At 36.9% G+C, this 16,901-nt stretch overlaps 1 protein-coding gene across 1 annotated transcript; it reads left to right on the forward strand.

The window, feature by feature from the left end:
- Positions 1–505: 505 nt before the first annotated feature.
- LOC139687824 (fatty acyl-CoA reductase 1-like) lies at positions 506–16,070 on the forward strand. Its single transcript, XM_071585137.1, has 7 exons — positions 506–825; positions 2,378–2,677; positions 4,823–4,974; positions 5,588–5,697; positions 8,248–8,695; positions 10,361–10,642; positions 15,645–16,070. Exons 1-7 carry the CDS (start codon positions 622–624, stop codon positions 15,772–15,774), a joined length of 1,626 nt encoding a protein of 541 aa, XP_071441238.1. The 5' UTR covers positions 506–621; the 3' UTR covers positions 15,775–16,070.
- The last annotated feature ends 831 nt before the right edge of the window (positions 16,071–16,901 follow it).

The raw sequence follows: 16,901 nt of genomic DNA on the forward strand, positions 1-16,901 counted from the left end.
TGAAACATTTATGGCCAAATCAGAGAGAATTTCAAATATTAGACCAAACATGTTTTGAATTAATGTACACGTACATGCATCCTCATATTCAGCACCCATCGGCATGCCAGTTTATACATAAAATCGTCTCTGAACCAAATAGATGCTTCTAAATAGGAAACCAAAATTTCGAGATGACATGCTGAGGTGACGTTGATATCTTAATGGTTTATCTAAGCCCGGGACAAAACTGTAACTATCCCACAGTGGTATTTGTGAGTTAGATGACGGGAAGATGGTGAGCGCTTAGAATGGGAATGAGTAAGAGCAAAAGGGAGAGTACAACTGTGATGTGGTGTCGGCTGGGGAGAGGTGGAGGTGGGGGAAAACGAAGTAACGAAGGGAGCAAAAAGTACGGACGAGAGGAGGGGGGAGAAGAAGGCAAGGGAGTCGGAGCGGGCTCGTGGATTGAGTGCGAATGCGAATGTATATAAAGACGATTCGCGTTGGCGGTGTGCTCTCTTCCCTACCTCATTTCCATCGTCTGTCCAGCCTGGGTTAATCCTTAGTCATCGGAGAGCTCAACGAGCGTGATTTTCCTTCCGTTTCCCGAGTGTAAAGATCAAGTCTGCGTGGGTCAAGATGGACGGTGGCAAGAAGCCATCGATCCCCCAGGTGTTCCAGGGCCAGAACATCTTGATCACCGGGGCCACGGGTTTCGTGGGAATGGTACTGCTTGAGAAGCTACTCCGCTGCTGCCCCGGTGTGGGACGGATATACCTAATAGTGAGGTCGAAGAGGGGGGTCTGCCTAAGGCAGAGGATGAAGGATCTCTTGGAGCGATCGGTAGGGAAAGTGTGAACGTGTGCAGGGATTGTGTTTTGTTAGAGTACGATTTGAGTGTGTTGGGTGGTTATCAACAATTTGTCATTGTGGTCCCTCAGACGTTTTCATTATTGAACGTTAATAAGTTATAGATACAATGAATGGGAAAGGATAATAAATTGAGGAAATATCTTTGATATGACCTCATTTGACTTATTTTAACTCAATAATCCTAAATTTGTTTCATTTTGTACGTTTCACTCAGCTTTCTCAATAAATTGAGAATACATCTGAATTAAAATTGAGAAAAACTTCTTTGCAGAAGGCGTCAAAACAAATCATAAAACTTAAAATATTACGATGCTTAATCATAGCCATTAATTCAAAGAGAGAGATTTCAGGAAAGTGTGAAATATCACCCTTTCCGTGTGCAACAGGGCGTCGGGAAAGTTTGGATAACAGTTGCCAGGGTCTAACCCACTATTGACAGTTTATATCTCAAGGATGTGACACTTTTTTCCAACTTAAAAACGTAGGGTATAATGCGCCTCCAATGTGCACTCTTCCAACTTCAGTGGACTTAATCTTTGACATTGCATTACGCCTCAAATAGTTAATAATTATTAAGTAATACTGATTATGAATAATGCACTAATGCCATGTGTGAAATCACAATTATTAAGTAAAATAGGACACCATTCAAATAATATAAAGTGATTTTATAGTGTAAAAAATCATGAATTCTGAACAGTGCTTGGCATATAACCGGATATTTTATTTTTGTGCAACGTCAATTAAGCACTCTTGATATAGCCTACAAGCCTATTTAACCGAGTTTGAGTCCCTCAGTGATAGAAGATGGGACGGGTTGATGATCGGCTAGTGTACCGGTTTCCCACCCCCAGGGTTCGAATCTCGGCGGTGGCAGAACTTTCCAGTGATAAACCGATTCCCTCTTGGGTGCTATTTGGAGAGCGTTTCAAATGAAGTGCACTGTCCTTCTGATGAACCGTTGAATTGCGTGGATCCTGTTAACAGTAGGCTGATTCCGAGGCCTGGCTTTACTCCTTCCTTCCTCTATTTCCCGAACAATCTGACTGTAACAAATTTCCCATCCATCCATAATGACAATAATGAACTCAACTGTCGGTAGTAGGTTTGAGGGGAGGCGACCAACAGCTGAGGTCATTTGCGCCATTATGGATGGACAGGAAAGGATGAAGGGTGGAGAGAAACCCGGTGTCAGCAATAGCCTACTCTTGACGAAAGGCGCCAAGGGGTCCGCAGCTTAACGTCCCATCCGACGGACGGCGTACTCACTCAAAGTGCCCTCCACAAAGCACCTCAAGTAGGGATCGAGATACCTCCGAAAAATATTCAACACCGCCGGGATTTGAACCCGGACCCTCTGGGTTGGAAGCCAGTACGTTAGCCGCCGCTCCATCTCGATCCCCTCAACGGTTGGTTTCCTCCAATAAAAATCCACTATTACTGGTGGCACTAATTTTTGGTTGTTCGAAATCAATATCTTGGAGAACGCTGCCTGCATTTACTTAAAATGCTGCCATTGCAGTTTTTCAACAGGTGCCGATCAGAACGTGGAAGCATCACTTGGTGCTGCGGCTCCGCTGAGGTGGCTGCTATGGGAGACAGCGCGAAAGGTCCTCTCGTGGTTGGAATCGCTGGGGATATAGCCGAGAAAGGCCTGGGGCTCGAAGAAAATGATAGGCTGCATCTGGAGCTGCACGTCACCATCGTCTATCATTCCGCGGCGACTGTGAGATTCAACGAACCTCTTCGCCAGGCCTTGTATCTCAACACTCGGGGAACCAGAGAAATGCTGGAACTCGCCTCCAGAATGCCCCTTCTTAAGGCTGGTATCCCAGTGTACTTAATGGGTGCTTCATTCTTTTCTAAAATTCTTTTAAGGCTTGGTGTTTTCCTCTCTACAGACCATTGATACACTAGGATTTGGAAAACATCGTAAGTATACCATTATTGAAATAGATAAGAAGCTGTAAAAGTGAAGTAGTAAATGCACTCTGCAGATCTGTAATAGTGGAATTTTCCAAAACGATACGTCAAATAACTGATCCCTGGGATCCCATTAGACTAATTAGGTGGCCAGAAATACAATTCGCGTTGTTTTATATCGGTATTATTGGTTCACATATAGCTAAAATACTTGGTGGCTAGTATTGTGGTCTCCTCCTTGATCTTGTTCTAAGAACCAGGAAACATAATTGAAGTGATGCTCCATAAAAAGTGGTTTACCATTATTGTATTTCATTGGTAGGTTACGTGGTTTATCCGTTCTTTAATAGATTGTGTGCATTAAATGAGGTAATGTTTTGGATAGAGGTGTTAAATATTTTTATTTCGAATAATGGCAAAGAATTTTAACTTCACAGGTGAGCTCATTAACCATAAACTCCCTTGTCTCTCTTTTTTAAGAATAACCCAAAATAAGTAAGCTAAGGAACATTAGTACCCTATTCGAGACAGTTGTCACTAGACACTTGAAATTAAACTGTGCTACGGTATTGACGTCTTCTCGCTGTCAAGCCCTTACTATCCCCGTTGATGCCCCCCTGCAGACCGAAATAAGGTTATTGGAGCCATTTACGTTTCTTATCATTGGCTAAAGGAATTTACCTAACTTCATATGACAGATGTAATTGGTTTCAATACCATAGGTTACGATTAAATCTTTATCCCGTTTGAAGTATTTAGACTTACAGGGACGGAAAATGGAGTGAGGCGAGGTTGTTGATTACTTAAACATATACGCCGGGGAAACGCAAGGAAGATATTGATAGGCTGGGATTAGAATTTAAAGTAGGTGAGTAGCTGATTCTGCATTATGTACTTCTGAGTGTTCAAGAGTTATTTGACAGTTAAGTCAAGCCTGAAGTTACTCGTATTAATGAGTGAGATTAGTGTTAACGTAGATTTTAATAGTGATCTAGATCAAAAAATTAAATTTTAACACGAACATTTACATCATAAATGTTGCCTCCTTGGGAAACTACTCCATAATAGTTGTCAGGGTGAATTCAAAATTAATCTTTGTATGATAGTAATACCAGAAAAGTGATTTCCGCATTTTACAAGTAGAATATTCATTGGCTTTATGAACATCATTGAGTTACTATATTTAATCGATAATGGACCACCCATTTATAGCATTATGACTTCAGGGCATTGATTTGTATTCCCTTTGACCACTAAGTTACATTGAGTGGGGGAGTAACTCAGGAGGATGGAGGGAAAATCATTATTAGAATGCACGTCTTGAACCATTTGCTAATGTACCATGGAGCGATTTACCGTGGGGGCACTTCACAGCGAATACGTAGGTTCCGCGTGAGCTGCCTTGTAATATCATTCCGTATTCTTCCTTTTCTATTTACAGGATTGCTCTTTCTTATAAAGCCTCAACACTCCGCCTATTATCCAAAATTTCCTTAATTTTTAACGTATTGAAGACTTAAGTTATTTCATAAATCATACTCGGATATCAAATTAATAGCAACTAATTTTTCTAGATATGCTAATAATAAAATCGAGTAATTCCAGGACTGGGCAAGCTTAACGATAATGATTCATTTTCTGACTCTCCTTTTGGTTTTAATAGCCAGAAAAATTATATCCAAATATTTTGATGAACATTAACTACAAATGTCGTGATAAGAACAAAAATCATATGGGTTGATTGGGAATCAATCTCCCATAGATATTGTGAAAACATTTTCAGCAATATAGGAAGGTTTTTAGAGCCAGCATGATGCATTATCAAACGTCAACAGTGCAGAAGTTTTGAAAAGGGACACATTTCATTTTCAATATTTTAGCCAACTTTCATGTCCAAAGTACACCCCATATTCGAAAAAGCATTCCTTAACGATGTCCACACCATTCTCTTAACATTAGAAGTCATCCTCGGAGCCATGCATCATCCCTATTCTTATTTTGTCCAATGTTTTAGGTCAACTAATTCTTTTTTCTTTATTTACAGGAATTTATTCATGTATCGACGGCGTACGCTCACGTGTCCAACCACCACACAACAATAGGAGAAAGATTTTTCTCAGTCCCAATAGAGCCAGAATATGTTATCAAGGCCGCTGAAGAGCTTAAGGATGAGGAATATGATGAAATCGTGAACAGGTTCGTGTTAATTATGTTCAAACAAGTATTTGAACTTAAAAATTTAGTTTTCCTCAATTGAAAGTCTGTTCAAACCCGATTTACTTGACTAAGATTTCATATCGTCTCGCCGGCGAACATAATAAAAGACTTTAGAAATACTTAAGGAAACTAACAATTGAAAATAACGGTCTGACTTTCACTGCCTTTAATTCAAGTATCCTCTTCATATTTCCAAGAGTTCGCGAAAAAGGGATGAAAGCTTTGTGCTTCTTCGTCCATTTCCAAAGTGTCACAGAGAAGATTTGCATACTCCAGCCCAAAACAATGACTTATTCTGTCAGAGTTTGGAGTGGCAAGTTTCGACTTTATCGCTACCCAATCCTACATTCCCGTTTTCATTAAACATGCATTTGTGCTGAAGCATTCAAGGACATTAAAACCAATAAATTTTGTTTTGATTATGCTTGAGTCCATTCTGGCGTGCATACGTTGAAACCGTGTTAAATAAATTTACAAATGTTATGGTAAAGGCATAATAGTTTTGAGATATTTATTTATACATTTGAGATTTTATTTTCATTTATTTTCGGTGGTTTTATCAATTATAAAACATGTTATTTCACTCTTATAGGCTTGCAGGGATATATCATAATACATACTTATGCACAAAGGCTTTGACTGAGAGGATGATTGAGAAGGATTACAGTCAATTGCCCATATCTGTTTATCGACCCGGAATTGGTAAGTTACCGCAAACACTATAGAAAAATTATTAAATGGAAAATTTGCCCACATATCTTAGTCCAAATAAAGTTTGTCATCATTTTGCATAGGATTCCTACTCTCATTGCGTGGACATACGCTGGGAACATTCCAGGTGCTTCTTAATCTTAGTAGTCCAAAGCGTTGCCTCGAGGCCAATTATGTATAAAACGTCATCCACAAACATTCAACTTGGCATATGCCTGTCTAAATGTAGGACAAGGTCAAGTTCCTGGACGCAAGATGGACAACATACCTGTATGCATTTTTTATGGGCGGCACCGCTTCGTAGAAATCGATCTCGTTTAACAGGTCCAATGCAGCAGTTCGCTTAAATTGAATTTGAATTATACATAAAATAATAAAACTAACTGATGAATTTATCCGCGCCGAAAATGTTTACTCCATGTAAAAAAATTCCATTGGGATTTGGTTTAGAGATAAGGTAAGAAATTATAGATTGAGGTGGTGTATGGGAGTGGGAAGTAATCTATTGCCTCAAAGCTCAATTGTTGAACAGGTGCTAAAAGTCGCCGAAACAAATACGTAGTTCGGAAATCAAAACTTTATTCATTGTATTTTCGTATTATATTCTCATTATGGCAATAATTGAATTATTTCTTGACTTAAAAAATTCAAAATGTTAGAACTTTCCTAAAAACCCCAAAAGTTAAGTATACTATTTTTTCAGATTTTGCGAAATAAATTCTTTTTAAATTTTACATCAACTCACTTGACTTTGAGGGTCATAGTATAATGGTATAGTTGTAGCCGTGTTTGACTCATTCTTTGTATGAAAATGTATTCTTCATTCAATTTAGAACACTATGTAATTATGTCCATTTTCAAGAAATTCCTTATGAACTTCCTGCACGGTCTTTGTTAATGTATTATTGAGTATATCATTCGAACAAAAACAGAATTTTCTATAGTTAGCCCCTTTACTTTCCGATTTTCCAAAGAAATTTGGATCACTAAGTGAATGAATAGACTGGAATAATGATATTTTATTATTATTATCTAAATCTTGTATGCAACTAGGAAGACTAAGGACTGACAGGTTTAAATGGTCATTTTTTCCAAGAACAATAAGAGACCAGAATACCTGTAATCGAAATCCCCCACTAGTCGGCTCGACATAATAAGTATTACCCTACAAGGTAGCGACTGCACATGGTTATACTAGAATATTTATATATATTTTTGCAGGTTTCCCCCAACTTTCCCCATCCATTTGAAAAACCCTAATCCCCTCATCCCTTACCCTTTCCTCCTGGTGCTGCACCCCCTGCCACACACCTTTTTGGTGGCTCGTAGGGTATTAATGTAGATGCTCAAGTCTGGTCAACGGTCAAATCTTGTCAACGGTCACTGTTACGATGCACATGCATGCATACACAAGAAGAACAAATATGAGACATAATACTCTGATATACAATGACACTTAAAGATCTCCAACCACACCTTTACCATCACATATGGCCTAGGTTCTCAACATTCCCACAACGCTCCGTCCATCGCCGCACTCCTCAATTTCATGTGCCGTATAAAATTACGCACCGTTAGCAGATAATTTCTCACGCCGTCCACATTACGTAAAAACAATATTAATAAGTACAATAGTATAATAATCACTGATCAATGAAGTTTACCACCCAGTGGCTGCTTTACCCTTATCTTAAAACTCCTAAAATTAGATGGAAAGGGCTCAAACAAGCCTCTCGGCAGCTGGTTCCATTAAACAATAGTTCTGTTCAAAAAGAGTATTTGTTCTAATTTGTTTTTTGCGTTCTTATTTTTATTTTAAAACTCTGGTCGCTTTTCCCTTAAATATGGTGGAATAGCCATTTGTAAAATGGTGTATGAAATATTAGAATGAGATTTCTGGAAAATAACAAGGCAATAAGTAGTGCTGTAAAGAAATGATATAGAAAAACTCAATATCATTCAGTGCGGATAAAATTGCGTAATTATTTTGTATTGCTGTAGGTTGTTAGGTAGGTGAAACTAGAGTATGTACGGCCCTGTGCGAGGAAGTGCTCATTTGGTGATAGGTAGATCAACAGGAAATAAGCACGCATTAGGAAAATTGAATAGTATTTTTTTCAAAATATTATCCAGTATTAGAAATAATTACTTTCATATACATTATTAAGGTGAGAAAATAAATTTTTAGCGAAATTATTTCTTGCATGACATTAAAATAGTGGACGCAAGTGCTTGAAAATTTAATGGTGGAATGAGTACTTAAAGCTTCATATAGACCACATTTTTTCGACCACCAGAAATGGGGCATTTGCATCAAAGTTCTAAAATCTTACGTAAATGACATGAAAAATGTATTTGATGAGTTTGAATTTTTATAAAAACTCTTTCGATACCTCAAAAGCTATTAAACGATGATGTCATTTGCAGGTGGAGCAAAACTTTACTCTTTAAATATAATGATTCTCAGTTAATTTCATTCAACTTCCTGGATGATATCGTGGAATTCGGTGACACGCTCTTAACCATTCCTTATTCGAACAGTTATCGCCTGCCATGCCAGCCCTGCGCCCGGATGGACCACAGGTCTCCAAGGAATTGGGATTGTCATCTCTGGGTGTGCCTATGGCTTCCTCAAACGAGTGTATTGTGATCGTAGAGTAAAACCAGAACTTGCTCCCGTGGATCACGTTGTAAACGCTATGCTGACAATTGTCTGGGCAAAAACCATTGATCGCTCAAACAAACCAGTGAATGGTATGAAAAAGAGAATCCCCATCTTCAACCACGTGAGCAGCAACCATATGGGATTTTCTTGGGGAGAATTCAGCCAATATCTAAACAAAGCCATTCAAGAAGACAAGAAAACCGAACGATTGAACTTATTAAAATTTTCCTCGAGTTACATGGCTTACGAATTCAGTTCGTACATGACCTTATGCTTCTTCAAGCTGCTGGACATAGTGAATAACCTGTTCGGAGAAAAATCAGAGTGAGTATAACATACTGTTGCCTATGTTACGAAATGTGAAATTTTTCGTAGTTCTCCAATGTAACTATTTTAGAGTCTAAAAATCATTCACTTTGACCGGGATTCGAACCCAGATCCCTCTATCTCCGGCTATTACATCTCGAAATTTTGGGGGCTTTTAAAGGAACAAGATGTGACGAAATACCGTACATTAAATGTCACTGGCATTCGAAGTCGAGCGCGATGCACCAAGGTCCAGGAGGTCAAAGGTAAATTTAAAAACAGTGTTTTACCTTTGACAAATTCCATTTTTACACTTTGAAATTGTTGCACTGTAATTTACATTTAGCGGATGACTCCGTTAAAAGTTACTGTCGCGGCATCTCCTGCAGCTACTTGGAATTTCGTAGTCTTGTTTGTCATTTGTGTATTTGTCTGTTTCATCTCAAATGTATCGGTAGACGAAATTTGCTACTAATCATCCTCTATCAGCAGGCCGCCTAACAATAGATTATTGAAAATCCGACTGACCCTGCCCCCAAAAAATAGTGTATGGATTTGTATACCTGATACTATTGACAGTGACCTTTACATCACGCAAAACCATCAATTATTCAATACATGAATGCAAGTGTTTTCCAACGGTACAACCACTGCTCATGAAGCCATTCACGTTTTTCAGACTGCAATACATATCCGTTAACGAATTATTTCAATGCGAAATAAATATTTTCAAAAACTTAACTTTTTACGAACAGCAAATAATATAGTATAACACAACATGCTCTCCGTGTGTTTTGTGAGTGGGGTTTTATTTATTTGGCTTGATAGTGGAGAAGGGATTATATTTCAACCGCAACTTAACGTGGAAAGATAGGTGGAAGAAAAGGTCGCGCCCACATTCATTTTCATCATTCATCTCGTAATTATCTAGCACCATTCATAAAAAATGAAGGTCGATTCAGAATTTTAACAGGCCATCTACAATGCTGGAATATTGTTTCACAAGCGTTTATCAATACTTCGATGAACTGAATTCTTTGCGATTGATTTTTTAGATTGAAGGCCTATCGCTTAAGAGAGGATGGTATTTGAATGGGAATAGTAATCCTATCACATGTGCATTCTTTTTGGACATCTCGAAACTAATTTTTGTTTTCCTTGCAGAGCGACTTTTACCTGGCTTCAAGGTTTTCCGTTACACGTTTAGGTATGATTATATAAATAAAAATTATAAAACACTCGAGTGTTTCTTGTTATCTACACGAGAGTTCACAATCGGTTGAAAAACTGAACTCGTTCCAATCAATAGTTATGGCCAAGATATGAGCTTTTGGAATGGTTCTTACTACCTTACAATATTTCTATTATTGCTTACATGTGAATGGAAACTATTTCTGGCAAAGAACGCTCTTGCATAATCATTAATTGGGTAATTCAAAAACAGTGCGCAGTAAAGTGTATCAAACATAATTAAAATATTGCTGATACTTTAGGTAATGCATTTAAACAATATTCCGCAATATATGCCCATTGATATACAATCACTGTTTTGAATTATCCAAATTTATTATTTATTTATACATATTATGTCACTAAAATTATCAGTAACTATTTTCCACCCATGGTGAAGCCTTCTAATATCTCCTGATTTGAGCTGACATGGATTTTCATATTCCATTTCAGTTTTGCTCGTCTGCAGATGAAGGCGAAGAGTGGAATAGAGACCGTTGCGTATTTTATGAATAATCAGTTCAAATTCGCCGATGAAGGGCTCATAAATCTTAGAGAAAGGTATGCCAAGGAAGCTGGTACAGACGAAAGCGGCTATGATTCGACTGAATTCAAATTTGATATCACTACTGTGGATTGGAATGCACTTTCAAAGCATTACATAACTCACTTAAGACGAGAGTTGGCGAAATACCAAGGAGATTTACCAGGAGTTTATCAAAAAAGTATTCAAAAGTAAGTAGAAGACTTCACTAATCATTGTGGTTTTGACATCGCTACAAAATCACAATTTTAACGGGAATCGGTTTGAACACTGGTGGTTTCGTGTCACAGGTAATTTTGAGATGACATTATGCTCCTTGCACTAAATAAACAGTGGTCATGCTGCCTCTTATTTTGATGAAAATAGACAATTTTCTATAAACACAGAGGCATGTAGTCTCAAATCGGTTTGAATACCAAATTGGAAATATTTGCTTTTGGTAAGAAAGGGACAAGTTTTGTGCTGTTTATACCTAAAATCCTTATGTGGAATTAGTAACCGAAAACTACGAGGAAATATAAATAATTGATTTAAAAAAAAATTAATTACACCTTGGAACAAACTTTAAGGCTAATTTTATGTTACTTCTGCATTTAAATGCTTTATCAATTTGTTTCAATAAAAGTATTAGGAAGTGTCTTAATAAAAGCTTTGACGTGACAATCAAACTCAAAAATCATACGTTATTTAACATTGTAATACGAGGTCAGTTCAAAAAGTATCACGACTTTTGTGTTATTTCAAAAATTATTTATTTATTCATCAATATCTATTTTGTCCCCTTCAAAGTAATTCCCATTGGATATTATACGCTAGTGCCAAAGTTTTTTCTAATCCTCAAAGAACTTTAAAAAAATTATTTTTGTGATATTGTTCAGCTCCTCCTTCGATGCAGTCTTCATCTCGTCAATCGTAGCGTAGCGTCGTCCTTTCATTGGCCTCTTCAGTTTCGGGAACAAGAAAAAGTCACAGGGGGGCCAGATCTGGGGAATACGGTGGCTGCGGCATCATTGTTGTGTTGTTTTTGGCCAAAAATTCGCGCACAAGTAACGATGTGTGTGCAGGGGCGTTGTAATAGTGCAAAAGCCAATATTTGTTTTTCCACAAATCCGGGCGTTTATGGCGGATTGCTTCGCGCAAATGGAACATAACTTGCAGGTAATATTCCTTATTTACCGTTATACCCTGTGGCAAGAACTCATGATGCACCAGGTCCCTGCAATCGAAGAAACCTGTAAGCAAAACTTTCACATTCGACCGAACTTGGCGCGCTTTTTTCGGTTTTGGCTCGTACTGCAGCTTCCATTGGGATGATTGAGCTTTAGTTTCCACGTCATAAAAATAAACCTATGATTCATCACCAGTTATGATCCTCTGGAGCAAATTTGCGTCGTCGCGGACGGTGTCCAACACCTCATTAGCAATATTAATGCGTTGTTGCTTTTGGTCGAAATTGAGCAATTTTGGTACGAATTTCACGGCGACACGTGTCATGCCCAAATCATTGGTTTGGCACGAGCCAATCCATATATTTAGGTTCTCAGCGACTTCTCTAACGGTGATTTGACGATTGGCCAATACTATGGCTCCGGTCCAAGGTAGGCTCCTTTTTCCTATGCCACAGTCAACATTCAGAATGCGTCCGCGCACTTAATTTCGTTTTTCACACAATCCATTTTTTGGAACAGGCAAAAATCGAAGACAAGCCAAAACACGTCCCAGTAAAACATCTGTCAAAAATAACGGAACTTTCAAAATTACTGAACTTTTCGCCATAAGGGAGGGACATAAGTACCATACATAACGCCACAAAAAAATCGAAAAGCAAGTATACGTTAACTGCAAAAATTCAAAATTCGCGATACTTTTTGAACAGACTTCGAATATTAAAGGGATTTCACAAAAGGTTCAAATCTTATTTAAGGATATTTGCCATTTCGTTAACACTTTTTGACGAACTGGAATAACATGTTTTATCATCATCTCAATATTCTTGCTTTATTTGAAGAGTATTTTTCTGGTATCAATGCATGTCACCTATAGCATTGTTTATAGTTATAGAACTGTTTTTAATGAAAACACGTGTACGTTTATTCGAAATCAGCAGGGCATATTTTGATGAATAGACTGCATAATTAGAAATTTGCAATGATCACCTACTAAGATTTCTTTGAAAAGTGAAATGCGCATACATTTGAAGATTTAAAAGTATTCTTTATCGTTAATATCAAATAAGCAAGAATTCAAATATTTCATTTTTTAAATTAGTATCATACTTGACGGGAATATGCGGATTGGCTTTGGTGGATATTTTATCCATGAATTCCTTCTCCTTCCTTCAATATATGTCTAAACGTTCTGTTATATAATTCTTGTTGTGTTTAAAAAATGCCTTTTCGTATTTTTGGGGGTGTTTCGGGTTTTGGGGGTTTTTTCGTAACCATCAAATACCGATTTATGCATTTCTTTCAACGTGATTGCAAATGTTCCAAATGTTCCTCCCCTACTTATTGCATATCCAAAATCCTTAATCCTCTTCGTTTGCTCTTTTCCGTCTTCCTATACCGCACCGATATATGATAGTATCTATGCAAGTTCTCTAGTAACACCATAATTATTAATCTTACCGCAATTCACATCCATTGTTAACATCGAATGGTACATGAATTTTTCCAAATGTTTGGTTTTAGGGAACTATTCTGAGATTCCATGAAGAATGAACTAAAATGAAAAGGAAAAAAATATGAAAATGCTAATTTAACTCGCTCAATTTCAGATTAGCGGTTTTTATTAGATAAAAACTAATAAAGTAGTAACATAACCCAAGGCATCACTTCCTTTTGGTCGTATCCGTAAATATAACGTGTATAAATTTTTTCTTAATTTTTAAAACAATCTTTTAAATATAGAATATAGTTCCTTGAACGAGCATTTTTTCGGTTATTATCCTTGCTAAATTCCTATCGCACACATATGCTCTGGTATTTTCAGGAATAAAGCGGAAACCTATTTCGAGGATATGCATCCATTTCTTTGAAATCCTGAAGTCTATCTTTTATATGAGTAAACTGCTTTCACCTTTCCAAATTACGGAGGAGATAAGTTTGCACCAGCGTACTTAAGTAATCGTATATGCCACCGATTTTCAAAATAAATATGTATTTACCTAACTAGCTGAATCAGATGCGACAGGAGAAAAATATCATATAAATTATGGATTATTGAATCATGATTATGGTGAAGCGAAAGGAGTTGTTGTTACGTGATGTATTTACTTGCTTTGCTTCAAGATTTGACCAAGCATGTGGACTACCCTTATCAAATATCCCTATATTTCAGAATCACAAAAACGTGCAAAGTGCAGAGAAGACCATTTGCTGTGGTTGATAAAACTTATTGCATTTTACCCTCTATCGAGTTCTAATAATAGTTTTCAGTAGCTTATATGTGATGAATTCTTCAGATACTTGGCTTCGAGATCAGGGAGTGAGTATAATACAAGTGATTTTGTAATGTGAGTTTGGAGGAAGAGAGTAAAACTCTGTGGATGATGGAAGTAAACGAAGATTTTCTCAATAGAGTTCTGAAAGAGATGGAGTTTTAGGGGAAAATTCTTGACAGGTGGCTAAAATATAAGTAAAACTTTGGAGAGATAGGGGAAATTTGACTAAATCCACCTTACCATGCATCAAAATTTGTAATATAGGTAATGAATTTCCATGTTTTATCATTATTTTATCTAATTGTAAAAATGTGCCGAAGAAATAATTAAGAAAATGAATATGACAAATCATATGAAATCCGTCAATAATATGTTCTTAATCTAAATCCAAAGGGAAGTAAGAGTTGAATTTGACGGTTGGAGGCCCTACTTCGTGAAAATTTTCCTACACATTGTGCCTTCCACTCTCCCGTCATTCACCTAATTATAACAACCCATGCCCCTCTCCCGCCTCACCCGCGCGGCCCCGTCATAATCGATACTTCCCCCTCCCCACCCTCCCTCCGCAAATTTCCTTCCATAGCCCACCTGCCCTTCTAACGAGAATATATAAATTCCCTGGCCTTGTATGATTTTATGCCTGATGACGTCGCATATGCGTCGAAACCGGTAGTATTATTAAGTTTTAATGAGAAAAAATACTAAGTTTATTTATTCAGTTCGAATAAAGAGTTCTTTAACTTTATGAAACTGATATTAACTAATTATAATATTTTTAAGGGATAAATTTGTTAATAATTGATACTGGATCAAAAATAGCCTTTGAAAAATAAAGAAAGAGTCCTGCTATTGAGAAATTGACCCTAAACACAGTACAAAATAAAGGGAAATCGCATTATGCCGAGAAGGAATGAAAGTTGAACTGGTGCTGGTGAAAGTTGCTGTCGACGGAAGTCGGCATGGTACTGTAATCCAAGTTGCGTTTAAGAGTTGGAGTTATGGTCATTATTTATCTTCTCTTACATACTTTTGAAGCAGCCGAAACGATTTTAAATCATGAGCAAAAATGATAATTATGCATTTTAGTTGATATAATTCATAATTATGTATGTTTACATCAACTTAAGAATCAAAGTTAACTCAAGGTGTATAGTTATCCATTGAAAAAGAGAAATGTGCCCCTTCACTGTAAATGAAATGGCACGACACACTTCGCAGTTCAACCATATGACAATGGAAGATCACCACACCATGCTAAATTAGTAATACTTTTATTTTTCTATGGCCACACAAAAATTTCACAAAGTGAATCCTAAAAAAATGACAAGGTACTTAGCCTTTGATAATTTTGCTGTGAAAAAAACGAATTTTTCACCTGGATTTCCCTATCATTTGAAAATATTTCCTTCATTAAGTTTAGCTACTAGCCATAATTTATAAATTTCAAGATTTTAAAAATATTATGGAAAAGTGCAAAGCAAAGGAAACTCTGCACTGCCACAATAAAGATCACCTGATGATGATGCGCAGCATTGAAACCATGGTCATGAAATATTAAATCTTTAAAATTAAGTTTCTTTTTTTCCCTCATAATGAAGGAATTCCACACAGTTAAACCTGAAACTGTTATTTTTAGTTCTGATATATACACGTCTGCTACATATTCCATTAAAATAGTTCAGCTATGTTGGTGGTATAAGTTCTTGCTTCGATATGCTAACAATCCTTTATTGTTCTCTCCAATAATCCAGACTTAAGGTTCTTGGGTGTTCATTGGGGCTGGTTGGCATACTTCTTCCCTACGTTTCCCTGTATTATTTGACTGCACCATTTCAATGGATTTATCAGAGCATTTTGACGATGCTTGGCAACCAGACCTGAAGTTTTGCAGACTAAGGCGAAGATGTCTGAGAACAAGAATCCAAATGGAGCAATGCACAAATTTGAGATGACCCCGTTGGATATTGAATGCTAAATTTGTTTAACGTGAAAGGCCTCAATTTCGAAATCCTTTAAGTATGGAAGATGATGCTAAAGATTGATGGTAATTGTGATGGTTTTCTTGAACACAGATCTGGATGTATGGACTTTTGATTGATACAGTTTACAAAATATATTATCATTCTCTTAAATGGAAGAAAATCACCTTTCGGATGAAGTTTCTGGTGAAATGGGAGCCTCCTGCCTTTTCTTATTCTACAATAAATTGCAATAAGTTTCTCAGCTAACTAGTTTTATTTTGCATGCGCATATCAATTTTTATTATATTCTATTATAAAAAAGAGACGAGAATTTATGGAAATATTTACATATGTATCTATACTAATTTTCAGTTAGTATTTAGGATTTAAAAAAGTTATTAAAGTACAATGTCCTGCCGTAGAGAGTACTAGAGAAAAAATTGAACGGTATGAACAAAATTTTACTTAAAGTTCAAAATTTAACACACACCCACAATGATGGTTTTACTAACCTAAGGATATAAAAATGACAAGTTCTGAGAGCACCGTCAGGAGAAATAAGGGTTGTATTCTTTGTTTTTCCTATCATTGTTATTAAAAATATGAATTACTCTAATGTTCTTAGCTGCCATCTTAAAACACAGCGACGAAAATGTAGACTATGGTTTTCTAATGCAGACCATATATAGGTAATTCTGGTTTCATTTTTTCCCATATTGTGCGCATAATTTCTTTTAAAAATTAATCAATGTGCTTGCAAATATTTCATGGGTACATCTACTCAAGTTATCAGTTTCAGGATTGGTTTGAATAAGCTCTCTGAGCAGCCCTGTTATCTATCAATTTCTTCACCCTCAATTCTTTCCTGTGTCCTTCCCAGGTTCCCAGTGATAAGAAAACGGCTTACGTAGCACCATTATTAATACACGGAGACAAGGAAAAACCGAGCAATCACACAACTATTTCCCTCACATTCATTTCGTGCTAGGTTATGGAACATATAGTTACTAGGTCGATCGTGTGACACCTCGATAGGTAGGAGTTATT

This window comes from Hetaerina americana, unplaced genomic scaffold, assembly GCF_022747635.1.
Source record: "Hetaerina americana unplaced genomic scaffold, ioHetAmer1.1.p SCAF_2, whole genome shotgun sequence".
NCBI lineage: Eukaryota > Metazoa > Arthropoda > Insecta > Odonata > Calopterygidae > Hetaerina > Hetaerina americana.